This window comes from Odontesthes bonariensis, chromosome 23, assembly GCF_027942865.1.
Source record: "Odontesthes bonariensis isolate fOdoBon6 chromosome 23, fOdoBon6.hap1, whole genome shotgun sequence".
Taxonomy (NCBI): Eukaryota; Metazoa; Chordata; class Actinopteri; order Atheriniformes; family Atherinopsidae; genus Odontesthes; species Odontesthes bonariensis.
Window position 1 is genome coordinate 11,381,835 of NC_134528.1, and position 23,471 is coordinate 11,405,305.

General features: G+C 39.7%; 1 protein-coding gene across 1 annotated transcript in view; it reads left to right on the top strand.

Moving 5' to 3' along the window:
• The first annotated feature begins 8,230 nt into the window (after nucleotides 1-8,230).
• usp54b (ubiquitin specific peptidase 54b) overlaps nucleotides 8,231-23,471 on the top strand; it is a 45,413-nt gene continuing 30,172 nt past the window's right edge. The window contains exons 1-2 of the mRNA XM_075457880.1: nucleotides 8,231-8,788; nucleotides 17,698-17,790. Of these exons, the coding sequence (XP_075313995.1) occupies nucleotides 8,633-8,788; nucleotides 17,698-17,790 (249 nt within the window). The 5' untranslated portion in view covers nucleotides 8,231-8,632. The remainder of the gene's footprint in view (nucleotides 8,789-17,697; nucleotides 17,791-23,471) is intronic.

A 23,471-nucleotide genomic window follows, 5' to 3' on the forward strand; every position in this document is an offset into this window, starting at 1 on the left:
TTCCCTCTTATCTCATCCCTGCTCTTTCCTGTCCTTTGTTCTCCTCTTTTCTTGTTCCCCCTCTTCTCACTCTGTGCTGACCTAAACTGTGAAAACCTCACATGATTCCCAGCATGCATTGTAAATAAGGATGGTTATGTAATAGCCTAAATATTAAGCAAATTTTCACGCCTCTTTATATTTTCTCCTGATAGGATTAGGTGTGCATGTGTGTCAGGGCTATTATGGGTTGGATTTAGGTTATGGTGCACACATGAGTCTGTTTGTGCTTGTGCATGCCCATAAATGATGTTTGTGTTCTCAGATGTATACTTTAGTGTTACACAGACCGAGCAGGGAAATGACCTTGAAGCTTGCCTAAAAAGAAGAAAAAGAGATCCCTGTCTCTGTGATATGCTTGTCCATGTAGCTGCATGTGCACTTTTTGTATGTTCATACACATATATAACCTCTCTGTAGATTGTAAGTGGAAAAGCAGGGGAGAAAGAGAGGCTCAGAGGGGAGGATGAACTCTGGGCTCTCCCTATTGTCATCCAGGGCTATTTGAAGTTACACATAACCCAGTTACAGGGAAACCACTGAGTGTGAGTGTATGTGAGCACATGCATGTGGAGTTTTACAAAAACTGAAAGAAAAGAGACAGAGATGAATGGGGGAAAAGGTGGAGAGAGTGAATGAGAATGGAAAATAGAGGTCAGTGGAAGAGTTGGAGACAGAGGGAAGGAATGAAGTGAATGGGAGGGAGAGGAGAAAGCGCAGCCAACAGTAAAAGAGAAGGAGCAAGAGATTTCTGAAAGATCACAGCTTCTTTTTTTTTTTTTTTTTACAGAGACATATGAATATACTTCTCGCCTTTATGTTTGCTTGAAAGAGAGGGAGACAGCATGAGAGACAGGCTATTGTCCTCAGGGACAGTATCAGCTCTTTGTTCGGCTTGCTTGACACCGGCGTCACCATCACCAAGCCACACTAACCCACAGCAGGAAGAGAGAAAGACAGTGACAAATAAATGCCCAAAAGGTGTCAAATAATGGCACATTATTTTCATCCAACACTGAGGTCAGTTTTTGAATAGAGGAACACTGTGAATTCTTCACAGCTGAGGGAAATAAAGAGGATCATAAACTAGGAAACAAATGAGGCTAATGAGAAATGGGCAAGATGCTGATGCTCTGAATTACTGTGGAGACTTTGAACATTCAGGATCTGATGATGAAAACAAATAAATATGTGAACTTTGACTGAGGCCCCATTCTACATGGTGGGTCTGTTTTTGTGTACTTTTTGGCACCTTGGTAACTTTGACGGGAACCTTTTGATGCGATAACATCTGATAATCTGAGGTTAGTCCACTTAATGGCTATTTCACACAGTTTTCTTTGTTTGAAGAGGACCATATGACTCCAACACAACATCTGTATTATCTTCTGCGGGACCTTGCGTTGAGGTTTTTTTGTGTTCTAAAAAATAAATGCAGATTAGTATGGAACAAACCAAACTGCATGCAATCGTGACATGAACACCATCCAGCACCTTTGAGATGGCTGTCAGCCAGGCCTTGTCACTCAACAGTGGCTGAGCTCTTGTTGGAGAGTCGGAGCAAATCCCTGCAGCCAGGTTCCAAAATCTGGAAGGCCCGTTAGCTCTAACAGCAGTGCATCTTGCACATGTTTTTTGAATAAACAACATTGGGTGTAACGTGCAGATGTTCACATACTTTTGGCCAAGTTGTTTCATAATTCTCTGCACCAAACCAGTTTATTTCTTAAGGTAGCTTTGTCTGTCTTTTTCAGTCTTTCATCAAAACCATAAAAGTCGCTGAAAATATATCTTTGAAAACCTCTTTCAGTATAAAAACTTTACACCACTCCTACAGTTTTGACATGTATAGGGGATAGAGGGAAAACTGGAAACCTTTTGGAAAGATGTTTGCTCTCTTTATGTCTTTCCCTGATTTCTCAGACAAATCCCACATCACTGTCACAACCAATCCTTTGCTTCTTGCTTTTACACTGGAAGCACATCCCCAACACACTTGAATAGTCATGTGATACATGATGTCCAAGTATAGATGAAGAAATGCCAAAATGTTTGTCTGAACAAAGACTGTTTGCCTGTCTACCTGAGGAGAAAAGCCTAATAAATGGTTTGATTTCTGACACAGCCTGTTGATGGACTGGCGACCTGTGCACGGTGTACCCAGCCTCTCGCCCTATGACAGCTGGGATAGGCTTCAGCTAACAACCCCCCCACTCCCGCGAACCTGAGTTGGATTAAGCTGGTATAGAAACTCGATGGATGGATGGGTGGATTTCTGACATATTTGTTTTTATTAAATAGCTTTACTGTAATAAACAGCCATGTGCGTGTGTTGGCTACCTGAATTAGTCATGTTAAGCTGAAATCATGTGACTGATCATAGCTGGGATAAAAAAAACAAATCACCTGAAATGTGGATTTTTATTAAATGTTATTATACCCCAGTGCAGACCACAGCTGTAGAGAGGTTTCATCCATGCGCCACACATGCTGCCACTGTTGAATGTTGATTTGATGGAGAAGCAGCATGACAGGCGAATGTGGGGGAATGTTTTTTTTTTCTGTTTTTTTGCAGAATGTTAACATGAATCATTGTGATGTGGATCAAAGAACAGGAATCACAGTGCACCAGGGACCAAACAAGCATCTGAGCCATCCTCCAGAATCTGCCCTGAGATAAACCTCCAAAGACATCACGCATGTCACTCTATAAGCTCAGAAAAAGCTGAAAAAATGAAAGGAAAGTAAGAAAAAGGGAAAAGTGCTCAGTGCGATTATTAGGTAATATAAAAGCATTACATACAATATAGTTTTTGCTGCGTTAGTAATTATCAGAAAAATAATGTAGTAACATCAATATTGAGATGATAGCAGAACCATAAAAAACAGCTGTCTGTTTTCAGTGCTCCCAGTTGAGCCCTCATCTGCTTCTATCGATCCATAAGTAATTATCTGCTGTCACATGGATGCACACATCCATTGTATATGGAAAAAAAAGAGCATTTCAAATCTCTTTAGAATTTGACTCCATTACACCTGTTCATGAATGCTTTCTCAAGTAGTTTTAGGGTCGATTTTCCAAAAGCATTTGATAACCTATACTGTACTGTTGCGCACCTATATCTCACTTATTTCCACTCACTTGTGAGAGCAAAGAAAAGAAAGACATTTTTACAAAATGAACGTGGTCTAATGGCACCGCAATGTGTCGCTTGTGTTCTCAATATTTGATTTAGGGCAGCATAGTAGATAAGAGGATTTGTGGGGCACTATTTTCAGTGGCCGATTGATATATTTTCTGTTCTAGTTAGTAATTTAAGTAGGAGGATGGTGCATGTGAGATGGAGTCACAGTATAATGTATTGTTCACCATGATGTGTTTGCACTATATACTGTACATTCTAAAATTCAGAATCATTGGACAATATTGGGATCATTTTGAGATGTGCAGAAGTAGCACTAAATAGCACCGTCCTGTGGTGTAGTGTGTTTGCTCTGCCTCTTAATGTAATATGGAAACAAGAAACGGAAGAAATGAAAAGAACTCATATCTACACTAAAACCCGATTCTTCATAGCATATTAAGGAATTGAGTCATCACCCAAACCTTCACAGCAAAACGTTTCTGTTTTTCAGATCTTATAAAGTGCTGCACAAGTTGTAATGCTATTTCATACATTTGATTTACTTTACAGTTCATTCTGACCAGTTTTGAAAGCTTAAATACCTTTAAAACCAGAGTAGAATTTAAAATGTTCTGGGTCCAAAAGGGCTGTTTTACTGAAGTTATCAGAAAGCATATCCTCCTTAACTTAGAAATAAATTATACATTTGATTCTGCAAGGTAACAGACGCCCATCTTTGATACTTTTCCTCCATGGGTTACACAGTGGACATGACATTATCTGTAGCTGTCACAAACTGGAAAAAGTCTCATTAGTCCCATGCAGGCGTCAGTTTTTTCATCAGGTCTTTTAATTGAGGAACCGTGTCGATTTTTATCTTCAAACTAATTCTGACCAATGTCAGAATGTCAGAAGTCAAAAGCTCAATTTAATTAAATCTATTTCAGTTCGATTCATGATGCACTGCTTTCCATTAATGTGTTGACTAGTGAGCAAGTTGGTGTCATGTGTGAATTACTCCCCAATGCTTTTCTGTAACATTTTGTGATGCAGTCTGAATAGATCGGACCTGCTGCAGTCACATTAATGGACAGAAACCCACAGCAGTGGCAGGTTAATGTGACACATAATAAGCTGTTAGGAGGAATCCAACAGATCCTGTTATGAGATGAATAAATAAATAACTACACTGTCCAATGTTGCCCCCTCCTTGGCTTCAAGCACTGTGATTGAACTGCTTTTGCTCTCTGTTTGACTGTATATTTTCAACTGCGTCCATTTTGTTCAACTCAATGCTGCGTGTCTTTTTTTTTTTTAGCTCAATATGAATTGTCATTGCAAAACAATGTGTTGTTATGAGAAAACTGTAACCCTAGTAGGACTTGCAGAGTTTAGTGCTGTGCTGCAGCTTCTCCTCTGACAAACAGCAGTGACTGTGCAGAGACAGTGTCCTCAGGTGAGGTTAACCTCGTGCTTTTTCTTGAGTTTAACAGCTACACTGTTACTGTCATGCTCTTAAACACTCATGAGTGTAACACTGACTTTTAATAATCATGGAAAAAAGTTATATCTTTGGCTTCTATGTTTTACATAGCCGCTGTGTGTTTGGCATGCTACAGTAAAGTGTTATGTGACTCTTTAAAGACTTTTACCTTGTATACCTCACTGCACGAAGGGTGAGGAACATTAACAGAAAAGTGACCGCTGTCTAAGTGACTGAATGCCATTGGTTTAACAGACCAAAGCCATTAATGTTATGTAGCTCATGTGTGCTATTGAATATCAAATCATTGCACAAGTTCTTTCAGGGCGCTTTACCATGACCTCATAACCTTACGGTGTTACAGAGAGAAATCCAACGTTTAGCAAGCTCAAAGTCAGCCTGGACTGACTTCCTCAGGTTAAACCATGAGGTCATGCAGACTACACACACAGACAGGCACCCATTGTGGTTGTGCATCTAGTGTCCTCACCTCAACATCAGACAGGGAAAATCTCCTCAGTGTGTGGTCGCTGTCAGGGCTGCATCTACAAAACCTGATTTCCGTATGCCTTCTAGTGCAGGGTCAGGGAATTTGATTGACTTGTGCCTTGACTCACTCTGGCTTCCAGGAAGTCTCCACCATCAATACACATCATCATCACTCGCCGGCTCAGTGTGTGAAAGAGAGTGTGTGTGTGTGTGTGTGTTGTGTTTGCTCTCTCAACCAGTGCAGCACAGTGTGTCTTTCTATTAAATCACATGGTTCGGCTTTTCCCCCGCATGCCTGCTGCTTGGCCTATTTCCATGGTAACTATCCGAAGATGTGGGGACACACATACAAACACATGTGCATACACGCACATGCACACAGAGTCCACATAAACAGCACTTGACGAGGGCTTGCCACAGCGATTTCAGCTGTGTGTGGCTGTAGGGTGCAGTCAGAGAGAGGATGTGTGATCACACACTCCACACGGGCTCAGCGGGATACACACACACACACACACACACACATACGCACACTGTATGCTGAGACAGAAGCTCAGGATGCTGCTCCGTAGAGGAAAAATGGCACACAGTGGCATGCCAGGCAAATCCCTTTATAAATCCTCTGCCAATTTGGATTTGTTTGTTAATGGATGATAGATAGATAGATAGATAGATAGATAGATAGATAGATAGATAGATAGATAGATAGATAGATAGATAGATAGATAGATAGATAGATAGATAGATCCCCCTATACTTACATTACGTAACCTCATCATCCCATCTCCCCTATCCCATGTGGCCATCACCATAGCGACAGCCCACGCTTCTTACCTGCTCGCTGCAGCATCCCTGCGCCCTCTGGCCTTTCGCCAAGGGGGTGCTGTGGCATTAACGCAGCCTGGCTATCGGGTGAGGGAGCTTTGCCAAAAGTGGGGAAGCTATAGGGGAAGGGAACAAGGAAGGGAGGGTGGAGGGGGCACTGCGGATCTATTAGCTGCTGCCCTGTGGTGTTATGTAACTTCATGTACACACACACCCTCACACACATGGTGACAGGGTGACAAATACATGTAGATTGCCTTTTTTAAATCATCACACACTTGCTTAGAAGCTATGTATGTATAGCAATGCTTGAGCATAGTAATGTCCTTGAGTACAGATTATGAAATGACATAACAGATTTCTCTAAATGGTTCCTGTGTCATATCACTGATGAAATGTTGCCCTCGTTGATATTGCACTTATGTGATGATTTACAATATTTGTGGCGCTAAAGCTACAGTACCTTATAGAATTTCTTAAAGCTTTAGCAGTTGATTTTAGACCACAGGATGGCAGCAAATAATCCAAGCATCTATCAGTGGCGGGGTAATAACAGGAGAAATGTACTTTTCTGATCAGACGTTATGCTGTTAAGCAAATAATTAAACCAGTGTATATATAACCATACGTTAGCACCACTGAATGGATTTGTATCATAGTGATTCAGACTCGGGTTGAGATAATATCACCGATGAATGTCAGTTTGACTACCTGAAGATGAAGCAATTCACATTTTAAAGTTCTGTAAAAGCAGCTTCCTAGACAGCAATCAGCTCAATACACCAAGAAATCATTATTATTTACTAGTTTTCTTAAAGGTGGAGAAGCAGCTTTCTGTTGTATATAGAGTATCCTCTCCATTTACTTAAAAGAATGATCTGATATTTCTTTGCAGTTTGAGAAAATACATCTTAAAATCTCTGACAGTTATATGGCAATAATGTAAATTTTCTTCAAGCGACAAAACAACCCATCACAGGAGGGCATAATTCCTGTAGAGCCAGTCTATTACCAACCACGTCACTGGCTTAAAAAGGTGTCATGGCTAATATGTTAGCAAACTGAAACACTTAGCGGAGTAGTGGACCTACAGCTGAATTCAAGCCATTCATTTGTTTAATGGCAAAAACTGACATTCGTGCTTTTTTTTCTTTATCTTATTTCTTGTTCGCTTGTAAATTCTGACAAAGCACGTGAGGCTCTGAAGCTGCAAAATATTCAACTACTACAAGTAGGGTTAGCAAGTAGCCAGTTAGCAACTGGTTGTTCTGACCTGTCTGACCAGGCCAATGCTTGGACCTAACAATTTGAATTAATGTATTCAGTATACAGTACATCATAGGATACACTTTGCTGTAGTGTTTTAAAGTCCTAATAATATGAAATAAAATTTTATATGGTTTGTATTATAATTTTTAGATGATATCAACAATATATTCTCTATACATTTTTCCCAACAAAGACAGGGAGTTATTTAATTGGTATTTTTCATTATATTTGAAAGTTTGTCATTTCCTAATGAAAAAATTATACAACCCCAACAGAATGCAATTTGCAGTTCTCATAAACCAATATTTTATTCAGAACAGAACATGGAAACCCTATAAAATGTTAAGTCCGGATGAAGTGGCATCCATAATTCTCAAGAATTGAAAATTGCCATTCGTTCAACCACATAACAGTTTTCCACTTTGCCCCAATCCATTTTATATGAGCTTTGGTCGAGGGAAGATGGCAGTGCTTCTGATTCATGTTCACATATGGCTTCTTATTTGCATGACAGAGCTTTAACCTGCATTTACAGTGAATTATGTTGACAGACAGGGATTTCTGGAAGTATTCTTGAGCCTATACAGTGATTTCCATGACACCCTTTGTTGCCCCTGTCCCAACTTGTTTAGACATGTTGCTGCCATCAAATTTAAGATTAGCTAATATCTTTCATGAAAAAGTAAAGTTTTCTATGCTTTGTTGTGAATAAAGTATTGTTTATGAGATTTTAAAGTCATTGCATTTAGTTTTTATTGGAATTTTACACTGCGTCATAACGTTTTTAGTAATTCCAAATCAACTTCTCTTATGCTGTAGTTATATCAAAGGTTATTCATTTAACTCCAAAACACATTAAATTTGTTGCTTTTTAGTACAGATGATAGTTTGAACTTGCTAAATGTGGTGGTTGCTAGATGTTCTTAATGCTAACGGGTTCGCCTTTGTGTCTTTCAGACAAAGTGAAAGAGGAGAAGAAGAAAGCACCGGAGTCCCCACATGGGAGCAGCAGTACTGTCTAATCCACTTCTATCTGACAGAATCAGCAAAAATACGCTTTGGAAACACTCTCATGACTTCAAACACAGACTTTTAAGTCCACGGAGCTAAAAACAGAAAAACAGAAAGCCAACTGGCTCTTACAAGTGAACAGATTTTAAAGTAAAAACACGGCAGAAGAGGGGGAGGGTTGTATGGGCACCAAATCTCCAACTAAGACACGCCGCATCTCCTCAGACCACAACTGCCTCCTCCCTCCTCTTCATCCTTCCATTTCCTCCTCCTCAACTCTTTTCTCATCCTCCCTCTTTCTCGCCCATGGGAGTGACATAGAGGCAGTCACTTGGTCTTCTGCCCCGCCCCTTCTCCGCCTTGCCGTGGAAACGGGAGCGTCCAGGTAGTGATGTCGTGGAAGAGGAACTACTTTGCATCGGGTGGCGGAGCGGCTGGCGTGGTGCAGGGGCTGGTGACCCCAAGAACCATGACCTCTATCGCACCGAGCAAAGGTTTGAGCAACGAACCGGGACAGAACAGCTGCTTCCTCAACAGTGCTCTGCAGGTCAGTTGGATAGACTCACAAATACAGGGCAGACAGAAAACATTAGGAAATGAATAGGATTTTTCTTGACCAGCCAAGTTAGTCACCTGATCTCAATCCACTGCTTGGGTCAGTTATTTTTAGTTGGGTGCAGTTAGACACCAATTTCTGCAAGAAGATGAAAAATTGGATCATAATGTGGTTTAAAGTCTCTGTTTGGATACCTTTAGAACAGAAGCAGCAAAAAGAGCATAATTAGTGTTGTCTCCTGTTTGTCGGCCCTCAGTCAAAAATCTTTAAAATATGACTTCTTTACGTTTCATCTAACTTTTTAATAAAAATAGAGCTTATATATATATATATACATATATATATATAAAGAATCACTGAGTGGGTAGTAACATATTTATTCTCACTAGAAATACAAAAAATACAGGTTATTACAGACGGAAATGTGCAATTTAAAGTTCTGCAACTGAGTTTTCTGTGACAAACTTCATACTTAGAAATTAAGTTTCATCTTTACAATGTAGAATTCTTTGGTATTATTACCAAAAATAGCTAGATTCATTGTGTATTGTCTATATTTGATTGATTTGCATACGCAAACACACAATAGCCCTTACCATCCATGCCTCACTCTGCAGTAAATTGCAATCAAGACATCACAGGAGTGAGATTAGCACCATATTAATGGGTGTTTGCGGGTTTTGGTGAGTTTTGGCATGAGTGCTTGTCTGACCTCTGTGTGGACTTCCAGTGTGTTTGGGAAGATGCCTACACTGCGCTGCTACTGCTGCATCTCCTTTTCCTCTTCACACACACGCACTCACAAAGACTCTCCTCCCTCCTCCCAAGACATCCAGTTGGCACACACCACACACACACACACACACACACACACACACACCACACACACACACACACACACACACATAAATGCCTCTTGACTACTTCACTTGAAAGAGGGAGAGGGGAGGAAGGGAGAGAGGTTAGAGTAAGCTGGAAAGGGAGGGGGTGTTTGGGCAGAGGCTTAGGGAGAGTCGAGGAGAACAGAAGTATAGATGCAAAGAGGAAAAGTTGCAGAGGGAGGAGAAGAAAAGAAACAGGGATGAGGAGTATACAGTATGAAAAATCCGAGGAGAAGACTCAAGGAGATACTGCGAGGAGAAAGAGAGGAATTAAAGAGTCCAGTAAGGTAAGGGAATTAATCGAGTGTTTGTGAAAAGAGAAAGAGGAGAGATAGAGGGTAGACGAGGGGAGGAAAAAGTAGAGAGAATGAAAAGACAAAGTGAAGGACATGAAGTTTTCTTGTAAGATGAAGAATCTGCCTCAACAAAGGTATACGAAGCAGCTCCAGTGGTGAAAGAAGTGGGCCACCTCAAGGACACATGTACACAGTCATGCACACACAGACGGGACGGGTGTTTAGCAGGACACAGATAAGCGAGGATAAACTGAGAGAAAAAACTGAGCTGCTTTTGGCAGGACATTTCTGTGTGTGTGTGTTCATGTGTGCATGATGTATCTGCTCGTATTATCTGTGTGTGTTTGCGTTTGGGTTTGGCACGAGTGGTAAGGTTCCAAAGTTTAAAGCTTGGACAGACTTTATTTTGAGGATTTGGTTTGTTCATTTTTGCTTTAAAATTGAAAACATACACAAGCCACATGTTAAATTGTGTTAACACTCATTTTTTAAATGTGAAAATTGCTTGATTTGTCTGAGCAACAGTCATAAACTGAAATATGTTCCATTTATAAAGTTTTCTTTGGCATCTCCCAACACAAAATATTTTGGTATTTGCCTTTATGAATCAGTTTATGATCATAAAAATGACGGCATTAACTCATAGCATAAAAGCTCTGCTCTGCTCACCACTCTATAACTAGCGAACAAATAGGTAGGTATAACACTCTCCTGCCCCTCAGTTATTACCCCCCTTTGGCCAGGAAGTTAACCCAGTGCTGCTGCAGTGGAGCTGCTGTGTGGCAGCAGCAGCATCAGCAGCAGCATCAGCATCAGCAGAGATGTTCGTTCTGTGAGAATTTGTGTAATAAGAGAGAGGAGAGGTGCTGTGAGGTAAAGTGTTTATACGCGCTCAGCAACTTTTCAAAACACAGGTAAAAATAAAATAGGCAACTGAGGTATAGAATAGACTGGCTTTGAGTTCACGCATCAGGCAGCAGCGTGTGTGTTTGTGGATGTTCGTGTCTGCGTCTTGTAGCAGTACGGTTAAGCAATATCTCAATCATTTTCCTTCTTTCATGAAAACTGATGATCAGAGACATCCGTGCTTCCTGTAGAGTTCTGCCATTAGAAGTTAAATGTAATTTAGATCATTAAAAGTTTAAAAACTGTATTGACGAACACATCTTCTCGTGATGTGCCTACACTGGCTTTTCAACAACTGTATTGATAAAGTCATGGGAGATATTCTTTTATTGATTCTGTGTTGGATTGTGAGAAGTAATTTATGCAAAGCTGCAGTCTCCTGCAGTGTGGATCAGTACTAGAGAGTGTAAGTAAATTTCCACTATGTGACAAAGCAAAACAGTTCAGAGTTACATTGGGTTAAACTTCTGTGGTTTATTTCAGGGCTAGTTACTGAGCACACATCCTATAATTATGTCCACTTTATGCTGTAGAGGGTTGGATCTGCCGACATTGAGAAAGACGCAGGGTTCAACATGAACAGTCAATCACAGCGCTCGCACAGAGACAGACTACCATGCAGGCTTACCCCTACCATTAAGAATTGATTGACGTGGACATATTTTGATCAGAACTCATTTTAGCAGGCTTCCAGTTATAGAGTGGCGCTGCATTGGAATCAACATCAATTTTCTGGCAAACTGTCTCATTCTGTGAAGTCTGCTTTATTGTGTCCATTAAGAGGCTTACATTAGAGCTTCCCAAAATGTTTAGTATTAAAGGGGAAAACTAACTGCAGAATCACCTTGTTTATGTTCTTTATGTCCGACCTTGTGCTGCAGTCTGGAGCTCACAGCTAATTTAGGATGAAAAGTATCACGAGAAAAGAAAACAAAAAGAAAATGTATTACAAAAGACTAAAAATCCATACAATTCTACGTAAATATGAGTAAAATGGTCTTGTAAAACTACTATGTTTTGATGAAAGAATTCAAGGTGAGAGATTAATTTGGAGGTCAGTTTATGATCAGATTTGAGAAGATCAAATGCAGGAAAGAGCAGGCAGGTTTGATTTGCCAAAATAGGAAATCGTGTGAAATGATCATGCTCTACTTATGGCTGAATTCCATTTAGATGTGCCAATTTGCCTGCTCACTGTCGTGGCTTACTGAGACTCGTAACGTGCATATCTTACCATGGCACAAGATCTCTGCAGTGAAAAGTGACAGAGAGAGATAACAGAGAACAAAATAAACTGAATAATAAAGGACCCTGCTGCTACAATGCCAACGGTAATGTGTGATAAACAAAAAACACAGAAATAGAGATGCTGTGGTAATAGGAGACCAGAACAGGAGGAAGTGGGGACATGGAGGGCAGGGATCACCTACTGAGAGCAGCGTGAGGCAGGTGGTGCCGAGTTATTCACATTATAAAGACCTGCTTAATGACTTCACTGAAGGGCTTGTTTGAATGTGATTGGTGGAAAAGTGGCATCAGTCGATTTGAAGCAGCTGTGTCTGTAATTCTCTTCATGACTGTTTACTGAAAAGATCGAAAATGTCTGTTTTCACTCCTTTAAAGTTTTGTGGTGGTGTTTGTTTATTTATTTTTTATTTTTTTAGTATTTTGTTTTGACCATTTATGTAAAAACATCAGTCACTAAATTATTCATAACTGATGTCTCTAGTTGTGTTTTACAGAGAAACCTACAGAACATTTCATCAGTAGTAATCTTTGAACAAAATTCTTTAACCTTTACATCCTCAGACCATGACTGAAATACAGCTTAAAATAGTCACACAAAGGAATAGAAATAAGTCAATTAGTCAGTAGAATTTTACTAAACATTTATTTAAACTGAGTGTTGTTGAGATCAACACCTTATTTTCTATAAAGGTTTGGAAAATAAGATACGCAGACATAACATGCACTAGATTATACAAAGAAGTTGTCATACACGTAGACCCACTAAAGCCGCTTTTCACAGTGTATGAAAAACCCACAAACATCTGGCTTTTGTTTTCATTTGAAAAAGGTTCGACCAGCATTTATTCCAGGGTCAGTGGAGGAGGTATAACTCACCACCAGCTGCATTCAGCATTAATGGAAATGTGACGACATGGTGACACGCTAAATCTTGTTGGAATTGAATTTTGTATATTTTTTCGTGACACCCCGCACAACTCTCAAAGTGTTTTCCATCCATGCAACCACGTCTTGTGGCAGTTGCAGATGGAGCACGAGTGGTTAGTCCTGTAAGTTAAAAAAGACATTTCTAGGTCATGGTGTGTTCTCCAGTGGTCTAAATCTAACCAAACGGAGTGAAAATGAGAGTGACTAGAAAGTGAAAACAAATGAATGGAAGTGTAAAACTAATGTAGTCTGAAAATTACTGGTCCCTACAGGAGAACCTCAGCATTAAACTGTCCATGTGATGCTTATATTTTATACGTTATTTTTATATTAGATTTTTCATGTCCATATAAAGTAAATAAATGAACAAAATTGAAAAATAAATACAAATTAGCGGATTTACTGAAACCTCCTTTTTGAGCAGTGCTGAAACCTCATTCAGTCGTCGTTGAGCTTAACAAGACGGAAGAATAAAATATCTAAAACAATAACCAACATGATAAGGTCACTGATCTAATGCTGCTTTCTAAATAGTGCATTGTGCATACTTTGTTTTACAGGCTACACAGAGCTTTGTCTGTCACACACAGCAATGTTCAGTAGCCACTGACTGCTCTCCTTCCTGAGCTACAGTAACCCAGGGCCAGAGCCAACGTGTGGACAGGGCCACCTACCCTCTTAGACCATCTTGGAAGTCTTGGTTTATCATTAAATCACTCAGACTTCATTTGTGTAACACTTGATACGAAGTGAATGTTACACAATTTGCTTTATAGATTGTAAAGCAAAAACAATAAAAAGAAGCATTAAAACCAATATTTCCAAACACTGTGCTCCACCCCCTCCAATCAATCTCCAAGCCCGAAGCAATAAATGTGGGCCGAATCAAAAACAAACAACGCAATACAGGGGACTAAAGAACTGAGTAAACACAATTTTATTATATTATTTAGTTCTCATAAATCTTGTATATTTGCTACGAGGAAACACCAGGGGCAGACAAAGCCATTCAAATATTGTTGAAGTCTAAAATGAAAAATGAACAGACCATAAACTAGCCAAATCACATCAAATAAAAAGAAAAACACATTTTATTTATGCGCTACATTAGGAAAGAAATGAATAGACAAACCACACAGTAAAACAAGTAAATGAAAATGAACATATAGAATGAATAGAATTAATTTGCAGACCAGCCAAAGAAATACAATAAAAATGAACCCATACACACGGAAGTCAAGCTAGCTAAGATTCACGAATCAAACAATGAATGAATAAAAAGAATTGAGCTAAGCAATTCTTACACTTAATTCTTTTATGTGGTCTAAATGGAAAATTTTCGTGATTTTTTTTTATCAGCAATTCAGAAAACTTAACATCAGAATCAACCAAGGGTTACACAAACGTGGAGTCCTTCTCCAGGGCAGTCATGCCTGCATATGTAAAGAATGATGATTAAAAAAAAACAAATCACCAACAGCTGTGGGCCAGAAAAACAATAATATGGTAGTTTTCTGAGCCACTTCGATGAGAGCGATGGTCTCAGCCTGGACACCCCATAAACATTTCCAGAATCTACCAGTGAAGCTGCTCCTCCATTTTCTAACCCTGAGTTTGTTCCAAAACAAAGAAAAGGCAAACGTGTGCTGCAAATGGGCATGGAGTCATTGGTCTTTTAATGGGACTAACCAATTACAAGAAAAGATTACCTATGCGAGTTTTGGTGTGACAATAAACCAAAACAAGAATAGATTAAGTTTGTAATGGATTTAAAGCTTGAGTTAGTAGAGCTTTAAAGGCAGGTTGTTGATATTGAACTAAAGTTTATACATGCAGATACAGTACCTGTCAAAAATCTGAACGCACCCACTCATTAAGAAAAGAATATGTAGGCGTGCTCAAACTTTTAGCCATCACTATATATGGTGTTAACCCACTTCTGGGCTGGAAGAGTCACCACATGAATACCTGAAAGAGAGAATGTATTTTATCTGCAGCTTATCATGTTGCATTGTCTCATGCAATCTGCGTAGTCTTTAGTTTACTGAGTGACGTAATTGCCGACTGATTTAAAGCAATGCTTTAATGGCTTATCTACTTGTTAAAGTGTAGCATTTTTTAAGAGAAGGGCTAAAGGAAGGACTTAGGGAAGGAATGAACCCTGCTTTGTTGTTCTCTTGCTCCAGACTCGTCAAAACTGTTCCGTATCAAATATAACCTGTCAAACATGAACTGATGGGCCGCCTTCTATTACACATATAGATAGTTTCTTATGTTTGACTTATATGACCGTTTCAGTTGGAGGACTTGTTGGTACAGAGGCTCCTGCAGTGTCTCCTCTGATCCTAAGCCAAGGAGAGAAAATTAGTAAAGTAAAAAAAAAAGGAGGGGGAGGGAAACAAATGGCGCTAATGATCGAAGAGCAGAGAGAGACAGAGAGAAGGAAATAGAGGGATGTTATTAGAGTAGGAGAAAAGAGCTGGATAGATGCTGATAAAGAGGGATGGGTATGGAGAGAGTGTGCCCTCCTTGTGGCTGCTGCAGTGCTGTGCAGGGAGCCAATTCATCACGACCAAACAAACTACAGAGAGAGGCGGAGAAACAGAGAGGAGGGTAAGATAGAATGCACACACTGGCGTCAGCATGCAGTCTGTCATCCGCTGCCCCATCTTTCCTCCACTTATCACTCTCTCCTTAGCACACTCACAAAGTGCGGACCTGTATTTTTATGGTTGCCACACATTCTAGTTTTGTGCGCTTGTCTTTTGCTTCCATGTAAATCTACAACTGTATGTCCCCTGAGTGTGTGTGTAGTCCCGTGTGTTCTGCAGATCTCAGTCGAATTCTAAGGGACATTTCTGACGACGCTTTCTTTCAGCATGCTGATTTAGTGCATTAAGTGCTCTTTCCACAAAATTTGAGAGAGCGAGAGAGGGGAAAAGTGAGAAGGTTTTACTTCACTTCTCTCCTGCTTTTGACGTCTCTTTAATATCTTTGAGCTTTGTGCTGCTAGTTCTCTGCCCGTCTCTCCCATAGTACCTCTGCCTCTCATTTATTGCCGAAAATTTACAAAGCAGAGAGCACGCTCAGTGGGAGGTGTTGGGAAAAACAATTAGCAGAAAATGGCTGAAAGACAAACTGAGCTGCAGACTTCAGCGTTGATTCTCAGCAACCATTTTAAATGACAGGAAGTCATTTGATTGTGGGATTTTTAAAGCGAAAATAAACTTATTTGAGCATTTTGTTTTGAGAAAGTGCTGCTAAAACAGAATTATTGGCTTTCATAAGCAAAGAAGCTTTGAGGAGAGTTGTGAATGTATAAATAGAACTGAACTGAATTTAGTTCCCTCAAGTCAGTAATTCCATGTAATTGAAAAGTTTTCTGTGGTACAGATACAAGGTCTGCAGTGTCATTTCATTCTGTGTGGAAGTAAGATGAATCAAGACCAATCAAGAAAGCTCCACACAAGAACAGATGGATGATGAATGAGGCTGAGGTTGTAATGGCAATACCTGAACCACACAGTGTAAAGGTAACTGTCTGTTTGAGCTCAAATGTAAACTAAAAATATTGCCGAGCAGCTTCGTCTAATGGAAGCTTTGTTTGGCCTTTGTGCTCTATCGCACACTGTGATCTGAGAACCACCCTTCCTGTTGTAGATGGTATTCAAGCAGTCTGTTTAGATCTTTATCTTCTTTATTAACCCAACTTTAAAAGAAGCACAGCACCTTGTCATTACCTTCCTTTCTAAATGTGCCATCACTCATGCCTTTAGCTGTTTTTTCTGACTGATTTGCACCTTCAAAAATAACCAGAATGAATGTAGTGTTACTATGGCAACCCTGAGCTCTAATGTCATCAAACTAAAGTCCCTCATAGAAACAAGCCTTTCTAACTGGCAACAATTTTGGAAACTCTTCCAGGTGGTTATTTTTGATAGATTATGCTTCTTTCTTGATGAAAGAGAGAACCAAAACTGCAGTTTTATTGGAACTCAAATCTGAGAGGAAGCTGTTTAAAATTGTTTTGGTGACTTTACCCAAAAACAAGGTGAAAGACAAGCAAGTCTCCACCTTCTTGGAATAATCAGTACTTTATTCTCCTTTTTGAGTGTCTGTTCAAAGTAATTCCTCCAAAATCTAAGACTGTAATTGGCTGGTCGTATTCGCTGGGTCAGCAGAAGATTTGACTTTTAGGAGATGCACAGAATACACACAGAATTATTTCTGTTCTGGATTACTCAAGTAGACTGGTTTGTTCTTTGTTGTGTTTCCAATCAAACTCTGTTCCACCATAGCTACATGTTTAAAATGTGATTCAGTGTTTTTTTTCCATCTGTTTAAAATCTTTGAAGCCAGCACACCTTCAGAGGAACCTGCACATTCATTCTTTTAGTAATTGCTGAGGCAAGATCTCACTAAAAAAGCGTCATCGTGTGAAACACATGTTGAAATCCAGCTAAAGCGAAGAGAGTCTGGAAGGTCTCTCATCATCTGTGACAATCAGTGTGATAGAGCTAACAGTGTAACATTGCTGTGGCTCGGTAAGTACATGAACACAGAAGAGGAGGAAAAAGGTTATAACATTAAGTTACAGTGGGATCGGTGAATAAACAATTAACATGTGCGTGTTGTCTTTCAGGTTTTGTGGCATCTTGACATCTTCCGCAGAAGCTTTCGACAGCTGACCACTCACAAGTGCATGGAGGACTCGTGTATCTTCTGCGCTTTAAAGGTGAAAACACTGTTGTGTTGTGCTTTAACTGTGAACCTAAAGCAGTTTCTCAGTAAAACACTGTGACACTGTTTTCCTTGTGTTTCTGTTGGAGGTGCAGTTTTTACGATCACTTCTGCAAGTCTTCATCACGGTCCACCACATCCTTCGTCTTCTGTCTAGGTTCACCTCTTTTACATGTCCACTGCATTTAAGGAGAAGACCTTTTAATCCATTATTTCAAGTTCTCTGACACTTTAAGATTTCACAGAATTACTGACAAGCATAAAACAGAACAAAACTGGATAAATCAAATGGAACATACAAAAAAAAAAATGCAAAAACAAACTATCTAGTTAATATGTTAATATAAACATGCTCCTTTTAAAATTGACATGTGTTAAATTTACTCATCATTTGACATTGTATAGATGTCCATTATCAGGTCTGGTGAATGAATATATGCTCTGAAGCTCCTGCAAGCCAAAGCAAGTCCAAACTTTTGTCTAGATGCAAGCAGTGTTAAAAAGGAACTATGCCTCTCAACCTGCTGGGAAACACAGCAGGGGAGATTCTTGCAGCAGGTTATGCGAATTACTTTGATAGTTTTGCTTTATTCCATCAGGAAAGGAGAAATACAAGTTTCTACACAAACCCGACAAAAAATGCCTTTTGCATTAATACAGTTCCACTGTTAAAGATAAGGTAAATACACATTATTACTATGTGTGCATCTCTGAGTGTTCATAGATTACATCCAGATCTAGAAACATGGATAATGTGAAGCTATTACAGCATTGAAAGCAAACCCTGTTATATGATCTCACCTTAGTCAGGTTTCTGACTGCTGACCACTTACATTATACAGGCACAATGTTGGCTGTATAATGGGTCACTTAGAGTTCCAAATCTGTTGTGGATTTTCACCCTCACAATCTCTAACAAAATATCTAAGTTTAATTCATTTTCTTTCACTCTGCTTATCTTTTTTTTTTTAATACTTTTTTGTTGCAACAGCTGTTTCCAGAGGCTTTAGGTGTTGGGGATAAGATGACTGAAAAACAGAATGCCATCATTTGCTAATAATTCAAAGCCTATATTTGATTCAAAATGGTACAAAGACAATTTTTTTTTGTTTTTCAGAAAACAAATGCTTCGTTTGAACTTATTACATCCATCAACCTGTTTCATAAAGTTGTATCTGAGGCAAGTTTACCGCTGTGTTATGTCACAACTTTTAACAACACTGAGTGTCTTGGAAGTGAAGAGAACAGCTGCTGTAGATTTGAAAGCTAGTTTTTTTTTTTTTTTTTTTTGTGCTCATAATGCACCAAATATTTTCAGTGGATAACACGTCTGCACTGCAGGCAGGTCAGATTAGCACCAGGACTCTTTTACAGTTTTCCCAATTGTTGAAATAAACAGGGTCCTTCCTGAAAACGACAGGCAGCATATATTCCAAAACCTGTTCGTTCAGCAGGGAGTCAGAGGTCAAGCCCCCGGTTTTCTCATGTTGACCCAGTCCATGAGAACCCAATAACTCACCAATCAAAGAATAAAAGAAGGCTGGGATCTTATGCAGTTTTTAAAACTAACCAATGTTTCAACACTACTGTGTCTTCATCAGTCTAAAAATCTAATACATCACAAGTCATTGTTTTGTTTGCAGTCCCAATGATATGATTACTTGATAGAAGTGTCATCTCCCAATGAGGCGATAATTCCAGATCGATTCAGTTTCTTTAACATATTCTGCCATCCTCTGTGCGTTTGTCCTTCTTTCTCATCAGTGTTTCCTTTCTTTTCTTTCACCAACTGATCAAAACCCCCAGAATGTGGTTTGCTCAGTAGTTCTTCTCCTCTCTATAACCATTGTGTAAAATGCACCACGCACTATGCACCAGACTCTCTGCTAAATCAGCGTTTAGAGGGGGCGCATCTAAATACTTTTGAAGCTTAGTTAAAGGTTGAGTCACTGTTTGTGTTTTAGCGCCTGCTCATACAAAGCAGCAGAAGATGAAGACCTGAGAAACCCTCCTGATGAACGAGCCTGATGCGGCTCTGCTCCGGCCATTTGTTGCATCAGTGATGACAAACATGTGTCTTGGTGAAAGAAAATGTTGTGCGTGATGTGCTCAGATGTAGTATTGTGTGTGTGTGTGTGTCTGTGGCAGTGCCGAAGTGTGTGCTCCACATGCTGCTCTATCTCCAGCGCTTCTCTGTAATTAATTGGCTGACTAAAAGCGCTGAGCCAGCATAAACCACGCTGGGATGCTGCGTACAAACACACGCACGCACACTAAAAACACACAGACCTCGTATGCTGGGCTGCTTCACGCATGCATCTTGAGATGCACGCCACGCTGAGACGCTACACTTGGACACACACACACAGGGGATGGTGAGCGTGAGTCATCTGTGGGTGTTGAAATCAAAGGTTCTGTCACAGTGTTGAACGTTCACATTTTCCTGCCTGCTTTCATTAACCGTCCCGCCAACTAACAGCTGTAACGTTCTTCTTGCAGTCTGTTTGTGGCTGTGATCCCCACAGCAACAGAGATTAAAGTCTCTGAATGAACGAGCAGGAGACCCACCAAAAGGACTTTAACGGCGTGTTAAATTTCCCAACGACCGTTATATAGAACTAAGGACACAAACGATGATAATGGGTCCTTCCATTTTGAAGGGGTAGAGGGTTAATTTGGGTTTATCCGCAGCAGATAAAAACGCCTGCCGTCGTAGTAAACATAAGTTTAGAGGCTGCCTGTAGCCGTCCCTCTAGAAATCACTGCAACACTTTATCTCTCTCAGAAGCAAAACACTTCCACACATACATACACTTAGATGCAGATACCTGAACACACGAGCTAACGCGCACACACTGCAACGAGAGGAAGAGTGAAGAAAAAGAAAGGAAGAGGAGAAAATCAGAGAAAAGGAGGCAGAAAGATGAATGAATGTGGGAGTTGGTGCTGATTGCTCCTGTCGTCACATGGACACACACACAACACACACCCACCCACCCACACACCTTTTTTTCTTACTCTACCTCATCCCTCCCTGTTTTCCTCCCCCTCCCTCCCTCCCTGCCTCCCTCCCTCCCTCCTCCTCCTCCTCCTCCTCCTCACCTTCCTCCCTCCCTTTCTCTGTAGGGTATATTCCCCCTCCATTCTCCTTGGCGCATTGCTGCAGTCAGCACAGCCATTATATCTCTCTCTCTCTCTTTCTCTCTCTCTCTCCCTCACACACACACACACACACACACACACACACACACACACTCTCTCCTCACACTTTTCCCTTTTCCTCTTCTGTCTTTTCTGTTTCTTGCTCTCTCCTTTACACACATACACGCTCCTCTTGGTCAGCACGACTGCATTACCTTTGCCACTGCCAGCTCTCAGCTTGCATGCACTCTGATGAAATCTGTTGTTTTATAACACTTTCAGACCATTTATGACCACAGCCATCTTGGTAAACTACTTCCAAAATGTCACCTGAAATCAAAAAATGACTGAACTCTTAATGAAGGCAAATAAAACGTGACTATTTTCTTAAACAGTTTCAGTACGTGTTTACTGACTGAATTAGTCACACATTCAGGCTCTATTTCCAGGCTTAAATATCTGCTTTAGTCATGTCTCAGAGAAAGTTATCAGTCTCATCTGGAAAAAGCCTATTTTCCTTTAAGCCCACATTAGCTTCTTTTGTACTTAATGCCAAGTTTCAGACAAAAAACACTCATGAGATGTTGGTATTATAAAAAAAATGTTAAAAAGTTCTCAAGAAAAGGAAAAACAAAAGTGGAGTTCTTACATTTAAAGGTTACATTTGGTAATTGTGAGAGGAATTATATTTAAAAAAAGAAATGAAATGAAAGGAGTACCAAGCAAAACTTTGGAGACATTTGACATTTACCAAACCTTTACCATAACTTTTATTAAATTTACTTGTTTGTGGTGACCATAAGGAAAGGCCAAATCAAGCCGATTTTAAAATGTTACAAAAACTTCTTGTAACCATCTGCCTAGAACACACTTCCTTCAGATCACAATATGATTAAAAAATGGAGGTTCATAGGAAGGATGAAGGTCAAACTGGGGTCTCCAAGACCAAGAAAGAAAAGGAAAGAAAAGCAAATTGAAACCCTCAGCGTTTAACTGGATAGGAGCTTCAGGATGATTTAGCAGACTTTGGAGTGGTGGTCAGTCACAACAATCCTCATTTTAAGTTTGCAAATGAACATCTGAACAACCCAGATGATTTTTGGGAGCAAGTCATGTGGACTGAATAAGATGAATTAGAACTTTTGAGGCTGCAATTAGAAAAGTTATGCGTGGAGAAAAAAAAGGCTCTGGTTTCATGGTTAGAAAAGCACTCCTATTGCTAAGCACAGGGGTGGATTGATCATCCTTTGGATTTGCATTGCAGTCAGCGGCATGGAGACCATTTAATTGGCGGGAAGAATGGATCTAGTGAAATATGAATAAGTTCTGGAAGCATACGTTATACAATATGCAAAAAAAGCTGTTTGAAAAGAGACTTCTACTACAGGGTAACGATTCTAACTAACCTTAAAATCTGCAATGGACTGAATGAAGGAGAGCAAGCTGAGGGTTTGCTGTGTGTCCTAACAGTCTCATATTTGTAGATTTGCTTAAAATTTCAAACAAAGCTGTCATATTTAACTTTACATCTTTAGCAAATCAGATCATCTTTTGCTATATATTGTTCTATGTGGTAACATAGATCTCTACCAAACTTTAGGATATCACTATACATTATTGATTAAAATATTTCTACTTTTTAGAAACTGGAAATGTTTTTGCAGGTTTTCACATTAAATTTATGACTTCTTGAGGACAATTTAACATTAGATTAATAAAGGTTTGGATGATGAGTGTTTTTTTGACTGCTTCTGCATTTTAACTTTGTTTTTGTTGAAAAAATACTTACAAAGTGTAATATGTCATGTGTTGCTGTTCATCTGAAGATGTATTTACTTCATTTTTAGATCTGGTGAGGAGCATATTATAATTTATCATGTCCTCACACTTAAAACTTTAGAATTGAAAGAGGCTTTTTGAAAAGGGACCTACATTTCCTCTTAGACTGTTTGCATAACTTCATACCTCTGGCTGCAAAATTGGAAAATGGAACCAATGTGAACCTTAAACAGATGACACTTGGGTGCTGAACTGTGGCTGTGTTGCAATATTTTTCACTTAATGCAGTGTTTATTTGGTGTCAAGGAAATTGAGCACCTGCTGCTTTTCAGCCCGGCCATCTCATCAGAGACTGAGTAACCACTGCGATGGAAACCAGCCACTGCTCTCATTCGTCAACCTGACTTATAAGGTTTATTTCTATTTTTGGGCTGTTTTAATGTTATTTCAAAAGAGTTACTGGTTGTTGTTTTTTTTTTTTTATTGTTTGTGTGTTTTTTTTCCGCCTAGGATTCTTATCAACAAAAAATTAGGTCATTTTTGTCCGTTGGCAATCTGGAGTAAGTCATCCATGCTTCCATCTGTCCCTGCTTGGGTGCTGTGGAGCAATCCTTCGTCCAGTCTCAGTCAAAAGTTATTCTCACTGCCTCTGGTTGAACTCTGCTAGTTTCAGTGCTCATATTTGGATCGAGATCAGATAAGCCACAATGTAGTAACATCCAGGACATTGTTTTTGGGAGTACTACAGTATTTTGT